The sequence below is a fragment of the Orcinus orca genome, chromosome 10 (assembly GCF_937001465.1).
Source record: "Orcinus orca chromosome 10, mOrcOrc1.1, whole genome shotgun sequence".
Classification (NCBI taxonomy): domain Eukaryota; kingdom Metazoa; phylum Chordata; class Mammalia; order Artiodactyla; family Delphinidae; genus Orcinus; species Orcinus orca.
The window spans coordinates 48,208,229-48,228,221 of NC_064568.1; the positions used below are offsets into that span (position 1 = coordinate 48,208,229).

The following is a 19,993-nucleotide window of genomic DNA, read 5'->3' on the forward strand; positions in this document are numbered from 1 at the left end:
ATTTAATTTAGGAAGTATGCATTCATCCAACAGCTCTCTGCCTTTCCTCCCCTCAAATATAAACCTCTCAGCCCTGCGGTTCCCATGACTACTTCACAGAACCAAGCATCTGAATCCCTACATCTACACGACGTCCTCATTAAGGAAAAACAAAGAGCATATCTGTGGATTGCAGGGCTGCTAAAATTTCTGCACTTGGGTATGCCTGTTAATTTTGCTATTTTCTAATAGCCTTTTTAAATTGCCTGGATATTTGAAAATAAAAGAACCCGACGCACTTGCCATTTCTTTTAGGAAAAATGCAAGGTAAGAAATCCACATCCGTCGTGAAGTGTGACCATACCTGCTCACCGTGCAACTACAGAGAAGCAGCCTGGGTCCCTGTCCACAATGATGTGGTCTCTGGTGCCCTTAGTTCTCTGAGGCTCAGTATCCTTGTCTGTAAACTGGGGAGACACCCCCATCTTTAGCTACCTGTGGGGTAACTATATGATGTACATTGCACAGGGAAGCATTCTGCACATATCAGAGTGCTAAACCAATGGTAGGTATTATTTAGGGATGGCTACAAATTGCCCAGAACAAGAACTGCTTTCTCAAACCTAAAAAGACTCATACAAGATTGCATTCATTTTCATAGATCCTTCTGAGGCATTTTAAATGGAAAGAAACACTTTCTCAAGATAGCAAGATGACCTAGAGTTTCAGGGACATTTCTTCTGAATTCCATGATGATTTGGGGTTTTTCCAAATTCTTCTCTTTGTTTCCTCACCTCACCTACTCCATCCCCTTCAGGCAGCAAAGGAACCACTACTCCACTGCCCAGTCAATTTTACCTACACCGGATATCACTTGGGATTGGGGTTTGAAATCGTACATTTTTCTTCAGTCTCAGTCACCACAAGGCATTAATTAACCCTGAAGACAAGCCAGCCAGCCTTGAATGGTGAAGGTCTGTTTTGTCCGTCAGGGAGATGACATATGACATGGTTTTCTTCCTGCTCCAAGTGTTTCTTTCAATACTTGTCTCACGGCGGGGGTGGGGGTGGGGGGTTGCTCAGTGCCTTCTTCATTCTCCAGAGGAAGACGCCTCCGAATATGCTCAAATACCAAGGCAAACATGAGGCTTCACTGGTTATCATTTTAAATGTGGGGAGTGCTTTTGGTCTTTAGCAGAAAGACTTGCTGCCACAGAAATTACTGCAAAAATCCACCTTCCTGGTGCTTAAACCCTTTGGAGTAGAACATTTTAAAACTGAAAAATAAACGTTAACACTACTTTCATCTTAAAAGTCAAACACCAAGCAAAATACCCTATTCTACTGTATGAATTTTCCTAATCCTAAATACAGGTCACATCTGTGATCACGCTTACCAGACTGGTTATCTTTGCTTATCTCATATGCTTTTAAAGAAAAATAGCTTACCGGGATAGCCATTTCCATCCATATCAATGCCTCCTGATATGGACTGACCAAACATCCGCAGGACTGGACTTATCTTCCGCCCAGAAAGTTTCTGAAACAGATAATAGAGAGATTGAGTCACCAGAAGGAGCACAGTCACAAATAAGAACCAGTGACTGTTTTAGGGCAGCTTCCCTGGACACCTGGTCTTGAAGTTGTTCAAAGAAAAAAATCATAGTCCGAATTTTATCGGGGCAGGGGGTGGGGGGCTTTAGCAGGCAGTTGAAGACCACGCACTCCTTTATTATTACTTGCCTTAGTCAAATGTCACCATTTAAAATTTTTTCTAAGCTCAGTGCTAATGAAAAAGTCACCTAGATGAGTGTGTTAGTGTTTTGATGTGTTGAATGAAGTTCCAAGTGGATCAAGGTTAACTTCCGTTTCTAAGGGAGGCTCTCTTTTGTGTTTACACAGGTATAGCTGGCTGAAATTCTAAGAACATATTGTCCTTATATCTCTCTACCCAAACATGTACTAAACATGGAACACTCCTAAGAGGCACACGTCATCTGTTCCCTAGGTGGACAGGAATTAGCACGACAGCTCTCGATCAAGCCAACCAAAAGATCTACAGGCTCCTGAGCATCACAGACAGGATGAAACAGCTCTACCTAGTACATCTAGAACTCCATGGTCCTGAACCTTCTACAAACTGTAGGAAATCCAAAAACTTAGCTGAAGCCACCCTTCTTCCTAAAAGGCAGCCTTCAACCAACCATTCAGCACTGACAGCTCCTCTGCCACAGGGCACACGAACATCTGTACTTATCTCTCCTTCATCAAGTTCAACAGATGCTAACACAACACATGCTGTGTTGGTCCAAGAATATTCATTGTACAACCAGCCTTTGTCACACAACCATGCCTGTGTGGCACAGTTCCTCACAAAGATATCAAACTTCCTGAATCAGAAAAGTGCCATGTTCTGGGATCTGACCTGTTCTTTCTTCCCTTTCTCTAAACAGTCTCCCTGGGGAGGCTTCCCTCCCAAGGCCCTCGATGTAGATGGTAAGCGAAATGCTTTGTTTTCATGCCACACAGCAACCTCCATGTCAGAACCAGGTTTACACATAGTCGTGGCTCACTTGGGACTTTCTTGCCTTATCCTTTTCCTCACCGAGTCATCCTGCAAAGAAGTCACGAGTATGGGGAGGAGGTGTTCCTACAGGGTTTACAGATGGAGACAGCAGGGACTCCCCCACCCTGCAGCGGCCAATAACTGCTAATAACCCTCTGCCTGCCACCTCAGTGAAACCATCCAACAGGAAATGTGCAAGCATCAAAGCACAAATCAGAACACTGTAGGGAAACACTGAAGAAGTGTTTCTTGATAACAGGCAGAGCCCCACATCCCCAATGGCTCTGTCTAAGGAAACACGGATGTGCATCTGCACGTTTCTTAAAAGTCACATCTTGAAGCAGACCATCTCGGCTCTGAGGTCCAATGACATGAGCAGCAGCTTGCCCTGGGTTTGCATTTCTAAGGTATGCTGTGGCTGAGACAAGCAGGGAAGAGTGAAGGGGTGGTCCTTTTGGGGGTGGCGATGCAGGCTTAAGTTATCCCACAGACATCTGCAGGCCATTAGGCCATAAAGCCAGGAAGATAAGTCTGCTCGATGCTAATAACTCTAAATGAAAACCAGGAGCCTTGGGAAACCTCCACTTCACCAGGTTTACATGCGGTGTCCTGATGGCAGGAGAAAGATCACAGGGGCCGCCGTGACATGCCTGGAGGGCTCTCAAATTGAGAAAGGTGCACGAGGATCTTAAAATCAACACTTTTCATGGTAAACTCGAGAAAGAGGAATGAGTTAGAGTTATATGGAAGAACTTTAGACCCTGATCTCACAATGCGTCCAGCAGAAATAACACCAATCTGGGCCAAAGAAAAGCGATTCCATTGCCCAGACTTGTTTCTGACTTCCTCCTGTAGTTCACCCACACAATGCCCGTTCTGTCCAGACCTGGGCCCTGGAGAGAACCTGGCGTTAAAGGATTTTTCTTCCTTTAAAATCACAAACCTTATCACATACATATTAGGAGTCTGGAAACGTGTAATCATGGTTGTTTCTTTTTTCTTTTTTTTTTTTTTAAAGAGCCCCAAACCACTTCTCTTTGTTAGAGCTAATGAGCCAGGCTGCGTGCTGACAAAGGCAGGACGGGTCCAGCTGCTGATCCCTGCTTCCTACTAAAGACAATCCGCACTGACCACAAAATTTATACTCAGTTCTCTGCAGGGAGTCCGCCCAGCAACGCAACAAACACGAGAGGGCCGCCAGAGGAGGGGAAGCTGGGGGTCTCTCACAGGCTGCCGCTCTGTGTGATTAGCTTCCCAGGTCCGGGAACAAGCTTCCAGGAGGAAGCATGGAGAGTGACCTCGATGGCGGCACAAGGATGGCTGCTCCCTGGATGACTTTCAGCTTGTGACAGTGGGAACAGCATCCCTGACCCAGGGTAGAGCAGCCACTGAGACACGGATGTGGCCCCCAAACTGTGCCCAGAGCCCTCTTCCTCCTGCCACCTCAGCTAAATCCTCTAGGAGTTTATTCCCACCACTACTCATTTCTAATGCACAGAGGATGGTCCATGTAGATAAATGCCCCTCAGAGTATATATGCCTCACAGACAAATAAACTTCCATAGTTCTGAGTTTTCCAACTGAGCTTCCCTGAGCGTTCCTTTTTCCCGATGTGGAATTGAGGGTGGTGGTTGCAGTAAGAGGTTTGGGAGACAGACTGGCAAAGGTTCATGGTCAAATTGCCATTTCCTAGCTGGTGACCGTGGGCATGTTAATTAACCTCCCTGGCCTGGAGTCACCTTGTAAATAAAAGGTGGATAACCAAGGTGCCCATCTCACAGGGCTATTCTGAGGACTAAAGGTGAGAGGGCAGAGCAGGCGCTCAGGAAGCATCCTTGCTCTCGCCAGCACCTCCCCTGGCAACTGCCTCTTTCAAGAGTCACAGAGCTGAGCAGGAGGCCCAGCAGAGAGAATCTGGGCTCAAGTGGCAGCAAACCAGCCAGCCCTCAACCCTTCATTAGCTAACTCATATCTGCTGCAGGAAGAACAATTAGGAACGTACACCTTGAACTTACACATATGCATTGCCTCTTAAAATCAACTTGCAAAGCCTTTTCTTACCTAGAGACTTTAGTACGTGGACAACTTTCGATACTTTCCTATTTCATGTTATAGAACGTTTTATAAGAACAGGACTCAGTTCAAAGTTTTGTTTCCTTCGCAATAATCAAGATACAAGGCAAGCTTCTTGGTGACGAGAAATGTCAGCATGAATAGGAGGCGGTAAGCACATAGTAAATGTTCAGTAAATCAGCAGGTGCTGATTGGAAATTTCTCGACATATGCTCAGTCCCTTTCTGTTGCTGACCCACTGGGAGAAAGACCCAGGCCTGTGCCACTCTACATGCAGACATCCACAAACATCCTGACCATGCTTCTGTCCAGAGAGTGACTTCCTTTTTTCCCAGGGGCTGGGCTTGACACCATCAGCAAGACTGAACTCCAAGCTGATATAGCAAAAAACAGAACTCACCACTTCCACGTTCCCAAGTCTGGGGCACGAGGCCAGGGCTTTGACCAGCTCCCCGTTTTAATGCCAACTGTGACAACAGCCCTGTGACAGCTTTCACGTCCCTCCTCCATGGACCACTGTCTTTCTAGATTATATTTTACAAGATATTCCTTTGGCTTAGCACAGATGGTTGACAAAGCAGTAACCAGAAAAAGCAATCCACCTCTTCTTACATAAATCATTCTAACTCTGGCTAAGAATTTGGATCTTATCTTTTGTAGGCAGAATGCCTCCCTGGATATGAGCAAACTCGGGAGTCTATAAATATGTTTTGATTTAAAAAGCAGTCTCAATGGTTTGTGTCTTCCACTGGAGGGGGGGGAAGATGAAGGCAGGAACAACGCCGTGTGTTGTATGTATCTGTGGAATGAATGTATGAACAGCAACCATGACACTTTCACACCAATTACCATGGAGTACTGAGGGACCATCCCACCGGCATCACCATGATAGATGTACACCGCTCCTGAAAAGTCATCCTCCTTGGGTGCACCAATGGCCACATCTAGGGGGAGAAAAGCAGCTCTGGGTTAGAAAAGCCATTAACATAATGGTGGATTCTCTAATTCCTGCCATGATGTCTAGAAATTTCTTGGTTGTTGCTTGTTCAAGCATTAAACTAGGCACATGATCTCTTAGCAGCAGGAAAAAAAAAAAAGTAGAAAGAAAATTATAGAAGCTGAGAAGAGGTTAGTTCCAGAAAATTTCTCCCTCATCCTCATAGGAATAAATTATTGATCTAACCAATAAAAGAAATGCAAATATCAACCACCCACCCTAATGTCTGTCTGAGAAGGGAACTCCATAGACAATGGTTATTGCATAACTGAGAAAGTCAACTCTGTTCTTGGGTAAAGGAATTATATAAAATGGTATTCCCTTTACCAAAAAAATCAACGTTACTCTCACAAACTGACAACTAGATCTTCCTCCATGCTCTCAGAGCATCGTGGAGCATCAGAGGCTCAGAAACAAGCAAGGTTTGTAGTGAGAGGAAGCTGGTTCAGACTTGGCCGCCATAGAAGCCCCTATGGACCAGCAGCAACGTTCACTGCACCACAAACACATAGCAAAGAACACTGAGCTGATGAGAAGGGATTTCATGGAAGCAAAACTCCAGTGGGCTCAGGGCTCAGCCCTGTGTCTACACAGAAAATGTGGTTTCTAACAGGCATCCTCTCCCCAGTGTACATGGATGGGCCTTGCCATGGGCAGGCAGACCCTGGAGCGCCCACGACAGGGGCAAGTTAGAGGGCAGGTACGAGCTCACTGACCTGGGAACCCGTCATCATCGAGGTCGCCCAGGCTGGCGATGCTCTCCCCAAAGTGTGCATTGTAGGCGCCATCCCCACTCAGGGCCAGCTGCTCCTCCAGGGCTCCCTGGGAAACAGGATGGAGGGAAAACGGGAAACAAAACAAACAGAATAACCAAAAAAAGAATGAAAAAACAGAGCTGGGAATGCCACCCTGCCCTGCAGCACACCCATGGACAGGAAACATCTGGGCAGAATCCCAGGCATCCAAACATCCCCCCCCAACACCCGATGGTGGCCAAATGAGCTCCTTCCACCTGGGTGCCATGAAGGTCTCCGATCACCTGAGATGCATTTTAGAGGGAAGGAGACCCGCTGCTGGCCACTGATGACTAAACCTCTCCCTTGTCCTAATGCTCTATACACCAACCTATTAACCAACCTACCTGCTTGTCCCCACAGTCTCCTCTCCCCGCGATATCCTCAAAGTTGTTTTAGAGGCAGTACATATTTCCATTTCTGCTCTCCTCTGCCTTCTGGTACAAATTTATAAAGCTGTTTTGTAGGGTGCATGTATTAGTAATCTTGGCAGAGGGAATCATGGTTCAGAAAACCCAACACCCAATAGTTCTTGGTTAAGGGGTGGGTGCAGTGATAACAGGACACACGACTGTGCCCATTTTCATGTGTGGTTTGGATTTCCTAAGCAAACACCAACCAACAGAGGGAGGGGTCAATGGTGATGGTGTCACTAAAAGCCATGCCCACTTTACCCCCAAATCATTGACACATGACTATCAGAGCGTTAAAACACCATCTGAGGGACTTCCCTCGTGGTCCAGTGGTTAAGAATCTGCCTTCCAATGCAGGGGACGTGGGTTCGATCCCTAGTCGGGGAACTAAGATCCCACATGTCACAGGGCAACTAAGCCCGGGCGCCTCAACTACAGAGCCCGCCTGCCGCAAACTACAGAGCCCACGCACTCTGGAGACAGTGCGCCACAACTAGAGAAGTCTGAGCGCAGAGAAGATCCTGTGCGCTGCAACTAGGACCCAATGCAGCCATGAATGAATGAATGAATAAATAAATAAAATATTTAAAAACACACACACACGATGTTTTGAGGCACAAGAGTATCTAACCCTGCCCCCAGGTAGAGGCACTCAGACCCACTGTACATCCACAAGCCATCCCAAACCTTTCATTACAACTAAATTTTTTTTCCACTGTACTCAAACAACTTGCAAACAGTAAAGATGTGATGAGTTCTTAAGTCACCGAAACCTCTGCCCCACAACACAAATGTGTTGATTTCTTCCCATCAGTGTGGTGAAGAAAGAGAGAAACATTGATTCCTTGTATGTACCAGGCACTGTATATCCACATCCTCATTTAAATCACACAGTGATTCTATAAGAAAGACCTTATGACTCTGCCCACTTTACAGATGAGGAAACTGAGCTGCTGGTTTCAAGCTATTTGTCCACATCACACAGGCTAGTAAGTGGCGACACCAAGATTCAAAGGCAAGTCATCATTTATTCCCACTCCTGCACACTGCCCTGCAATCATTAATCACATAAGATGAAATTCAACAGAAGTAAGAATACCCTTGTACTTAGGGTAACCACATGGCATTAAGAAACATTGACTGGGGGTGGGATGTGTGGGTGCCAGCTGCCGCAGAAGGTCTGGGGGATTATCCTGCTCCGAGATTCCATGCCCTAGGGCTGTTGGGCTGATCACCTTATTGCCTGACAAGTTAACACCCATGCAAACGCAGCAGTCTCCTGCATATATGGTGGCCAGCAGCTACTGAATGCCGGCTGTTCTCATCTCCATAACGACCACCTCATTTCTCCCCTCACCTGCCTTGTCCCCCTTCCTGGAAGGTCAGTGCAGATGCAGGTGCCATGAGTTGTTCCAACAGGTACCAGGAAGCATCTTTCCTCCCAGGTTTTAGATCCACCTTCCCAAAGAGTTTGCAAACATCCAAGAAAGCTCAAGGCTCTAACTTCCCCTGGCTCCTCTTTAAATAACTGCCCTTTCTGGCATCTGCCCACCTAGTTATAGCCAAACACCACCACCCCCTCCCAATTAGGCTAACTAACACCTTGGTCACCACTTAAAAGTACACTTTTACTGACTTTTTTGATTATGAAAGAATTACATTCTCACTGTTTGGATAAAGATAAAGCTAAATATCTACCCAAGCATCACCACCTAGAGGGATCTATTAACATTCTCTGTGTATTTTGTACATTTTTAAAGGTTGTTTGTACCTGCAGTCTTTATCCTGCTTTTTCACTGATTATCTCATAAACATTTTCTCATGTTAGCTAAAGGCTGGTGGTCACAGGATTTATTCATTTAACCATTTCCCTCTTGTTGAATATTCTTTCTTCTAGATCCTGAAAAGATTCTACTTTCTCATTGGTCTCCTGCACCCACGGATGCACTGCTGCCCCTCAGCCCCTGCCCCCACCCACCCTCCACTGTGCTGCAGAGACATCTTTCTGACTCGGCCACATCCTTTTCATGGTTCTGCAGAATAAGGGACATCGTGACTATAGCCCTTGGCCACTGGGGTGGTCCCCCTCCACTCCTCCCAGTCCCAGCACATTGAACTATGGTCCCACTGCCTCACACCTCAATCCACTTGCCCAGCTCCCAGCCCACTCCCGCCTGTCTACCTAACTCCCATTTTTCTTCAAGATTCCTCCCAGCCATCATGTCCTCTGAGAAGGCTTCTCTGCCTCCGTGGGCAGGTGTGTATATAGTCCCAAGGAGACAAAATAAGAGAGATGAAGCATGCCACCTCCAAAGCCAGTTTGCCTATGTTCAAATCCCAGCCCCACTGCTTCTTATCTGTGTGATTTGGGGCAAGTGACTTAACCTCTCTGAGCCTCAGTTTTTTCACCTGAAAAATGGGGACCCCCGATACCACGTGCACATGTCACTGAAATCATTCACAGGAAGCAGGAGAAACGGTTCCTGGTACATAGGAATCACTCAACTTTAGTCATTAAGATTTTTCCGGACCCCTGTATGTTTGCAGTCATAACACTGAGTATAACTTTCCATTGATGGAACACGGAGCTTTCTGAAGGTAAGAAGCGTGTCTTTTTACCTCCTCTGGGTGATGGGGCTCAGTCACTACTCCCCTGGGCCAACATCCCTCTCCCACACCCTGTCCACATGTTGCCCAGCTCTGTACTCACGTTTCCTCTGTTGATGTAGACAGTGACCTGCCCTTCGTCCCTGATCTCAGAAAACATGGGGGCCCCCACGAGCAGGTCAGAGAGGCCGTCCACGTTCAGGTCAACTGCGCATAAGGAGGAGCCGAAGTAAGAGCCCATCTGCAACCAAGTCAAGTTGCAACAAAGCGTTCAGTGTCCGTCCTCACACACAAGGCCCCTGCCTTCCTCCAGATGCCCAGCCTGACAAACATCTGCTCCCAAGCCCCTCGGAGGCTGTGCCAGCCATGCCACCCTGGAAACCAGAATGCCTGGGCACGGTGAGATCCCGGCTCCCCTGGCCTCCTGGCAGCCACGTGGGTCCCCCGGTCAAAGTGAGACCCACGTTCACTGGCTTGGAGCCCCACCAAGGGGGAAACAAATGGCCTGATCCCTGGAGAACAAGGTACTGCTTTTACAAATGCAAGCTGAGGCTGCAGACATAGGTTACAGCCATAATAAAAGTACCTCGTGTATCAGACATTTGACAAGGCCAAGCAAGTTAGGAATATGGAATTTCACAATACAAGGCAGGCATGAAAATAAATGTTATATGGGAAACAGATTACCCTCGCCCAGTCTTGGGCATAGCTGAAGACTGGTTAGGAAGGCGTGAGTTGAAGTAACAGAAAAAGGTACAACTCAGAAGACCATTTGGAGGATGAGGGAAAACAGCCAGGTTATATTGGCTTAATCATAGCTTAATTCAGTACCTGTTATTTTATTTTTTACTATTTTTTTAATTGAAGTATAGTTGATTTACAACGTATTATTTCAGGTATACAGCAAAGTGATTCAGTTATACATGTATATGTATACATATATATGGAAAAGAATCTGAAAAACTTCTTTTCCATATATAAATATATATACATACTTTTTTAGATTCTTTCCCATTATATGTTATTACTATATTCAATATATATTCGATTACTATATTCAATTATATTCAATCAGGATACTGAATATAGTTCCCTGTGCTACACAGTAGGCCCTTGTTGTTTATCTATTTCATATATAGTAATGTGTTTCTGTTAATCTCAAACTCCTAATTTATCCCTCCCGCCACCACCTTTCCCCTTTGGTATCCTAAATTTGGTTTCTATGTCTGTGAGTCTATTTCTGTTTTGTAAATAAGTTCATTTGTATCATTTTTTTAGATTCCACATATAAGTGGTATAATGTGCTTTGTCTTTCTCTGACTTAGTACCTGTTATTTTAAATTGGGGGTCTTAAACACAATCCAATGGGATCCAGGCAGGTGATATAACAGGTATAAGGAAAAAGCAGACAACAGTGCGGGCATGCTTACAGGTGGCGAGTGACACTCAGCTTCTGTGTCTAAGAAACAATAGAGAATGATGGAGACTGAAGCAAACTAGAGTCCACAGACCCAGCTAAAGAAGCAATCCCCACCCAGGGGCAGTCAACTCCTGACTTACCCAGAAAAAGCCAACCATCTCATTTTTCAAGAGAAACCAAAGCTCTAAAATTTTATTTGAATTGCCTATTTTTAAAATGCTGACAACTAATTCATATTAAAAAATAATAAACAAACATACCATGCAGGCCAAATGAAAATTTTTGTAGGCTGTACCCTTTCCAAAGGCTGCCAGTGGGCAACCTCTGTTTTTAATTAAAAAAAAAAAAAAAATCTATCCTTTTAAAATAAATGTTTTCAAATAAAAGGGCTCTGGTTTTACAGACATGAACAAGCATTTTCTTTTGCTGTTTGTTGGTAGCTAACCCAGGGGAGTTTGAGAGAGGTGGAGGGTACTTTGGTCTATTTCCTGCAGCTCAGCCTGGGAAAGGACTCAAGTCCCTCCCAGTCACGTGCCGAGGTCACTTCCACCCAACCCCCATCCCCACCTGCCCCCTTCCCAAGGGAGAAGGGCACGGGGAAGTTTCAGAATCATGGGGTGGGGGGTGGGCAGAAACCAGCTGACAGTCACCAATTCAGTGGCCTTGCCAATGTCTCTATCTTGACTTTAGTAAAAGAAACCGCTAAGACCCAGGCAAGGCCCTGAAGACCGAAGCTGCTGGCTGTTCTCTCTGGCTGAGTCCCAGGGGAACTATTTGTTTCATTCCAATGGTCTATTTAACTTGGAATCTTCATCGGTGTTCAATCAGAAATCCCCGGACGTGAAGTTTCCTATCTAAGTTTTGACATATAAACACTTCACATACTCAATTATTGCAATGAAACTTCGATAGGGCAACGACATGCTTTGGGGTGAGTGTTCCTTGATCAGAGCTCTCCCATCACCCTGGAAATATGAGGACACATGTCAGTGGAATTGCACATGTATTGGTGATTTCTTACGTGCACTATACGAAGGATGTCAACCAGTAAAGACCAGAACCATTTGGGGTTTTGTCTCTCTTATGGCCAGGAGACAGAACTCTCTGACCAGATTCTGGCCACACGGAAGCAGAAGTGGGTCAGGGGTTTCCTGAGTCAGAACCCTCCTCTTATGTGTGGCTCTGGACACAGGGGTAAAGCAAAGGCATCCTTTGAAAGCCTGGGGTCATGTCCTTTCCCACTGAAATAATGGAGAAGTCAGTGGGACAAGAATTTCTCATTTCTTCTGGCACAAGCAGAATAAGATGTCTAAAGAGAGTAATCAGAAAGATGATGACGGGGGCAAAGTTGGAAGATGGTGAAACAAGATGGCAGAGTGAAGGACATATGTTACAATGGTTCAAGGTGAGGGCGAGAAAAGCCCCAAGGAAAATGAATGGCAGCTCTGGAGCTGGGAGGTGAGACAGCTGGCCCATGGTCTCCTCTTCAGGGAGCCCTGTCGTGTCATAATGAGGACACTCAAGCTGACCTGCAGGTTGGTCTGTGCTGGAACCCATGTCATCATGTCCTCGGGAAATTTGGAAAAGCAGATTCTCAAACCTTTCCCTCTCACGTCACCCACTCTCAAATCTGCTCCCCCAAACCTGCCCATGACCCAGACACAGATGGGTAGCCATGAAAGCTATCATCCAAACAGGGAGGGTTCTGGGAAAGTGAAAGGGCTCAATTATAGACTGTTGTTTACACCAGGATGACCAGCATCAGCTGGGCCTGTCCTGGGCACAGGCAGCGGGCAGTGGAGGTGGGGACACAGGAAGCAGGAGGGAGGCACGGTGACAGCTGAACATGAAAATATTCTAAAAATAGGGTGATAGGGACTTCCCTGGTGGTCCAGTGGTTAGGACTCCATACTCGCACTGCAGGGAGCATGGGTTTGATCCCTGCTTGGGGAACTAAGATCCCGCATACCACAAAGTGCAGCAAAAAAAAAAGAAATAAATTTAAAAAAAAATAGGGTGATAAGTGTGTTTAAGCCCCACAATTCACTTTAAAGACTCCCTCAAAAAAATAGTAGTTACATAAGATAGATGTGTTAGCGAACCTCAGTGTGGTCATCATTTCACAATATATACATGTACCAAGTCATCACACTGTACACCTTAAACGTGTTATATATCAATTATATCTCAATAAAGCTGGGGGGGGGTTAATTTCATGCTGTCAAGCCGAGGTACATTGGAAGGGTAGCAGAGGGAGGGAGGGTTTTCCACAGGAAAACTCACCCATTTATTTTTTTTGGATAAAGAGCTAAAATGTTAGGCTTAGCAGCATTTACACCGTACTTGCTCTTTGGGACTCTTTCTCAGAAATGGCACGGGGTTATTTATTTTCTAACTTTAGAGGTGCTTGGAAATCCTTTTTTGCAGAATTGCTCACAGTCTTCTTCCAGTGTTGTTGCTTTGGGGTTTTGGAAATGTTAAAATAACACAGGCTTGCATAGTTCCCGGGGGGGAATGCAGAGCTGCCCTCAGGGAAAACCTCACAAAACTGAGTTTGGTGATGTATTTTTTATTGAAAAGGTTATGACAGTTATATACTAAAAATACACATGATGGTTGTTAAAACTGCAAAAAGCTCTACTTGAGTGGGATTTTTGGAACTCAGACTATGACTCCCCATCAGAACAATATGCAGTGGTGCCAGGCTGGCATGAGGCAGGTCTAACACAGCAGGACCTGAACTGGGGCACATGGCCCACCCAGGATGGAAACATCATTTTTTCCCCCTCTTCTTAGTGTGATGGTAGGAGAATGTCAGAAGGCAATTTTACCTATCTCCTCAAATCTCCCTCCCAAGTCCCAAGTCCTGTTCTTCTTCCCCGAGCTCACTAAGGCCTCTACCAAGACAACTCTTCAAATCACCCCCTTCACATCCCCACCTAAACTTGTCTCCTCTTAGAGTGGCCAATCTTACCAAATAATCCTGCCGATCGAAGCCATGCCAAGGTGTGCACCACTGATAAGCCCATGAAAAATGGTGTGTATTAATCAAAGGAATCTCTACCTGGCTTAATTTCAGACTACGATGCAATATAATGGAAACTTGCAGGAAATGGAGAATTAGCAATAGGGTAAGGATAATAAGATGGCACAGGCAGATAAACCTTGCCCAGGACTACTAATTTCAGGGCAGCCTTCCCCAGCTATTTCTATTTCAAAGTTCTAAAAGGAACCGGGTGATATCTGTTTTTTGTGTGGCAACAGTTCCCATGGCGATGGTGGCAGAGGGCTTGGGATGTAAGCAGGAGGGGCGGCTTTGGGTTGGTGAGATAGGGAGAGTGAACCATCTATCTGCCTGCCTCCTTTGAAAGTAATCGGTCATGTATCTGTACTCAACAATGCCTTATCTCTCTGGAGCTGGGAGAAAGACAGATGGAGAGGGACAGAGAGGCAGAAAGATAAAGGCAGAAAGAAACAGAGCACATAGTCATTTTGATGAGTATCTGAACCGTGGATAACCTTTTAGACCTCTGTGCTGTAACTTGGCTGTGTACAAACTCATCTCGCTCCCGTCTCAGCACGCGTGAATCCCAGGAATCTGCAGGTCACACACAATGCTGAGAAGGTAATGGCTCCAACAGGCAACTGAACATGCCATGTAAATGTAGGGCACAGATGGGCCTTTAAACCAATATTCTAAAAAGTAAGAACTGATTCCCACATGATGACATTTCTCAAACAAACAAACAAACAAACAAGACACTAATCCCAAGGATCTCACCTTTTTACCTGATGCCTGAAAAATCTTAATTAAGGTGCCTGATCTTCGGTCAGCTCTAAAAATATAAACCTATGGAAGGAAAAAAAAATCCAGTTAAGATGGAAGCAATGACCAAAGATATTTATCAGCATCCTTCTGGGAGTTCTATGTAAATGCCTGACCAGACACATGCAGATGTGCCTACACTAGCTGATGACAAATCATTTCACGCACTCTGCAAAGAAACTGTCCTTCAATCCTGAGGCAGAAATCACCTCCATGCCTCCTGAGCCACACTGTTTACGGGAGCCACGCCCAGTAAGACCTAAGGAGCTTCCAAATTACTACCAAAAAGTCAACTCCTGGGAAAAGGATTTTCTTCCTTGAAACACTTCCTTCCTTCCTATTAGTTAGAGCTTTAGCAGGTATCACAATACAGTCATCCCTTGGCGTCTGTGGGGGATTGGTTCCAGGACCCCCAGGATAGCAAAATCCACAGATGCTCAAGTCCCTTAAGTAAAATGGCGTAGTGTTTGCATATAACCTAGGCAATCATCCCTACATTACTTAGACTATCTAACACAATGTAAATACTATGTAAACAGTTGTAAATACAGTGTAAATGCTATGTAAATAGTTGCGTGGCAAATTCAAGATTTGCTTTTAGAACTTTCTAGAATTTTTTTCCCCAAATATTTTCCATCCATGTTTGTTTGAATCCACAGATGTGGAAACCCGCAGGTAGGGAGGGCCAACTGCGTAAGAGAAGGGATGGACGTGAGCATTTTAGACAAAGTGATTCCACAGAACGTTAGTGTCATGAGATCTGCTTGGGTAAATATGAGTTTAGTTTGCAAAATGCCAGAGTTAAACATTAAATAAATTCCTTTACTGGGGACCTTTCAAAGACTTTAGCCTGTGCATTTACACCATGAATCTCTACCACAGAAAGGACTGTTTGTGTAGAACTTCCTAAATGAAATGAGTGTGGAAGTTCTTTTTCAAGTTGCATCTTAAGGGAAGAGTGAGTGTCCCATGAGAACCAGTGTCAGGGAGCCTCCCATGGGGTCAGGAATCACCATCTTAGTGTGAATGCTTTCCTGCCCCAATACCAGAAACGATAACCACCAAGATCCTGAAGGCCAGAGAGCCATCCTGGGGTCCTTGGGAAGCAAGTCTGTACCACCTCCCATGCCTGGCAATGTGGAACCGTCAGCAACTTTGCCAACTATGACCAGTCTTCCCAGCACCTCTCAGGGGTTCCAGCTGAAAGCAGCATTTTTATGTTCATCTTTGTTAACTAGATCCAGGGTGCCCTCTGCCTGGCTCTATCAGTTTTAAGTACCATTCTCATCCTAAGGCTTGACAGGGACTATACAGTTATCCCAACCACCTGAAGAGAAGACAATTAGATCAAGTTTTCTGTAACTGGTGATTTAAAACAAAACAAAGCTGCTGTCAGCAGCACTGAGGCATCCACACTGCTGTGAATTGGGAGGTAGGCGTGTTTACCGGCTACAGAGATGCCTGGTCACACGCAGCTCCTCCCCCAGAAGAGATTATCAATGTGGGGACAGCCCTTGGCTCTGTCCCTCCACCACACAGAGGAATTCATGTGACTTGGAAAGACTCATCCCTTGCTGGAAGTTATCAGAGTTCATCTGCACACCACCCCTGTGCTCAGGGCCCTGGGTTTTTACCGTGGCTTCGTTTTCAAGGAAAATAGCATCGGTGTTAACAGGGAGGGAGGCATGTGCTCCAGAAATCTGAGTGTTGACTCCTAACTCCTGCCCAGGAGGATCCAGGAAAACGACCCTCATGAATGCCCAGCAGTCACGCCTTGTCCGCTGATCAGACTGACATCCTGGCCGAACGCTCCAGTTACCAGTGGTCTCTGTCTGGGCCTCTCCAGAATCCACTTTTCCAAGCCCCCAGAGATATAGCCAGATTCTATCAAAGGTCCACCCCTTATGGGCTCTGACCCAAAGACCATTCCTCTCTTCAGTCGTAACTATCAAACAAACTATGGAGCTTGTTAAAATGCGTATTCCTGACTAATCTGGATCGACTCAACTGGACTTCCTGTAGCCTGGAGCTAAAGATCCAACAAACATAGTCCTCCATATTTCAGGCCCCATAGATGCCATGATTCCCAAAGGGATTCTGACGGTCCTAGATCCATGGGGTCTTTTCTACACTCTGGGCAGATACTTTAGGGAAAGAGACTCGTATATTCCCAGTCTAGCCTCTGGGCTGAATTGGTCTTGTTTCTAAAACATTGGAGGAAAAAATGTGAGAATCTAGGCCTAAAGATAAATAAAAAGGCCCCAAAGATATCTGGGATTAGACCTGGTTTCATTAAGTCAAACTTGGAAAGGATTTGGGAGAGGGGAGGGTTTGAAGTCGGGTAGCGCTGGACACCCTTCCTTTGGAGAATGGCACAATACCACGGGTCAATCTTAATCATCTCTCACACACACAGCATCAGCCATGAAAAACATTCTCAGATGACAAAGTGCAGAGAATGGAGAGGTCTGGGAATAGTATTCATACTCGGATGAAGCTTTCAAAGTAAATTCTCAAAAGAGGCTGTTGGAGATGAACAGATGATTCCTCAATATTTCATCACTTACCTGCCAGCCGCCCAGGATAATGTTCACATCAAAGTGAATTGACAAACCTCGAAAAGAGCGGCAGCATGCTCCCCCCATCTGACCCCGTGCTATTCCGTAGACTTTGCTCCTCACCTTCCCAATGCCTTCGTCCTGAGGGGCACCTCCTACCACATCGGTGGTGGACACATGAGAAAAGTGTCCGGCAGTAACTGCATAACCTGCAGAAGATGGGGAGAAACCAAGGAAGGGGCGGAGAAAGAAGATCCATCAGAGGACAATGCTTCTCAAGCATCCCTTATCTGGACAATTATGATCCAGTTATTCTTGGAACATAAATTATCAGGGAATAAATGGCAGCTGTCAGTCTTCTCACGCTGGAATGGCTCATCTCACAAAAAGACATGTTCACAAGGACTCCAGGGCAGGAAAGAGTGCTTTCTGAGTGTCCTCTTTGGAACAGGTGCTGTGCTAAATACTCCACATCTATTTTTTCCTTTTTGAGATACAATTTTCATACAGTAAAGTACACACATCTAAAGTGTAGAATTTAACAAGTGTGTACACATGGACATCACCAGCCAGAGTGACTATAACCACAGAACCACGAGCCCAAAACATTCCCTCATTCCCTCTCCCAGTCACTACCCTCCCCCTGCACGGGTCACCCCTCTCCTGATTTCTGTCACCATATACTACGTGTGCCTGTTCCAAACTTCCCTCAACGTAACTTGTGTGAGGTTCATCCATGCTGTTGAGTATGGTACTAGTTTCTTTTTATGGATGAGTATGTTCCATTGTATGATGATATCATAATGTCTTTATTCTCCTATTGCTGGACGTTTAGGTTGTTTCCAGTTATTTCAGCTTTACTGTGAATAAAGCTGCTATGAACATTCTTACACATGTCTTCAGATGCCACTGTCTCTTTTAATCTCCCAACTCTATTTCACAGATACGGAAACAGGGACTAAATGTGGGTAAGCAACACACCCAAGATCACACAGCAAGATTCAAATCCAATCTGTGTGTCTCCAAATCCCTTGCCGTGAACCATTATGCACACCCACTCCTAAGAAGAGCCAGAAAAAAGCTGACAGTGGGTCGGTGGATAGATGGATGACGGAGCAAAGAATCCGCGGACGCAGAAAGAATCTAGAAACAAAGGTAAAAGTTGTCTGAGCTTAGTCTAAATGTCTCCTGCTTTCTGAGAGCCCTGCCGGCAGTAAAAACCCTGTACAGGCTGCTGTATATTCTACAAACCTTTTCCTCATCCTCAAATCCTAATGTTATGACCATAAGCTGCTTGCATTTTGTAATGGTGTCATATTATGATCAACTCTTACTCACCAGGTGGCTGATTTCTCTCAGACTGGAGGCTCACGTTCCCTAAGACTATTATGAGTGACATCAGAGCTTCAAGTGAGTCTTGCAATCCCGCAGCATGAAGGCCTCTACTTGGCACACAGGAAGGAGCCACGGGCCCTGAGGCTCAGAGGACCTATCGACCCCAAAGCCACGTCCAAACTGGGTTCTTTTCTGCCTTCTCTTCATTCTCTGACCTAATAAACATGTGTTGACTCCCTCTTCTGCACCAGACACTATACCAAGTCCTGGAAATGTCAGACAAACTCCCCTCCTCCAAGGTGCTCCCAGCCCAGCGAGGGGTCCACACCAGCGGGCGGGGCTGTCTGCAGAGCATACACAGGTGGGCAGCTCGGCACCTAGACTCTGGGCTCAGAAACCACAGGTTTAAACCCCCACTTTGCTACTGATGAACCATGGGACCTCAGCAAGTTAAATGACTTCTTTGTACCTCGGTTTCTTTCACATGCAGAGCCTGGCATGGAGTAAGTCCCCAATAAATGACAGCATTTAAGGAGCTGGGCGTGCAGAGCAGCAAACACCCCAAAGACTCTGAGTAAAGGTATCACAGTCGGTGCTACTGGGCAAAAGACTTAGAGGGGAAAAGACAAGTCAGCCAGTCCCTCCTTCCAACTCACAAGCAAATCTCCAAACAAAAAGCGTGTCAGGGACTCCCCCAGATTTAAGTTAAGCGTAATGAGTGTGAAAGAACATTGTTTTCTCATCGTTAGGCCTTGCTAAATTTAGCTTCATTATCAGCCCAGAATTACAGCATTTAGGGCCTGAATTAAAGAAAAGAGCCATGTCAAATTGTCTTTTACACAAGTAAAGACAGCCTCTCTCTGTTCACCAATAAGCATGGTCTTGTCCAGAGTCATTCTGGCCTGGTGGCTGCTAACTTAAGTTGTGTCTACCTTCCTTCTAGAGGATTAAAACGGTTAAGAAAATATAAGTTTTTCTGAGCCTTTAATTAAACCTCAGGATTAGGTTACCATCCATCATGCTAATTTCTGGTTCTTATTATTTCTACCTGCAACCAGTTTTGTGACCAGAAAGCAGAGACCTCATCCAAAGGAAAGTCATGGAAAAACAGGATTCTCTCACACTCGTTTTGTATCTAATCATCTGAACCCGAGTAATTGCTAAAATAGGAAAAGAAAATGTTTGCTTCCTTGGAGGTTCACCTGTCAGTTTTTTAATTAAATCACACAGCTTTAATTCAGTCCCGTCTTTTGTTCTCCTCTCTCTACCTGATATGTGTGGAGCTCAATGTTGTGGTGCCCTTGGCTAAAAGTACAACTAAGTAGAACAGCAGATGTTAAAGCCAACGAACTCTTCTTTCCACCAGTAAAGCAATCACTGGCAAGCTTGGTGGTAATCACTCCCACTTCCCCTTTCTTACCTGTC

General features: G+C 45.5%; 1 protein-coding gene across 2 annotated transcripts in view; it reads right to left on the minus strand.

The window, feature by feature from the left end:
* The window catches only part of ITGA9 (integrin subunit alpha 9), a 348,141-nt gene that overhangs the window by 278,051 nt on the left and 50,097 nt on the right, over positions 1-19,993 (minus strand). For both annotated transcript variants that reach the window (XR_004475769.2, XM_004277914.4), the window contains exons 7-12: positions 17,357-17,442; positions 14,631-14,699; positions 9,533-9,670; positions 6,332-6,437; positions 5,468-5,562; positions 1,429-1,519 (exon numbers count right to left, since the gene is read on the minus strand). Coding sequence is in view for 1 of the 2 variants with exons in the window: in XM_004277914.4 (XP_004277962.1) it covers positions 1,429-1,519; positions 5,468-5,562; positions 6,332-6,437; positions 9,533-9,670; positions 14,631-14,699; positions 17,357-17,442 (585 nt within the window). In the remaining variant the exon portion in view is untranslated. The remainder of the gene's footprint in view (positions 1-1,428; positions 1,520-5,467; positions 5,563-6,331; positions 6,438-9,532; positions 9,671-14,630; positions 14,700-17,356; positions 17,443-19,993) is intronic.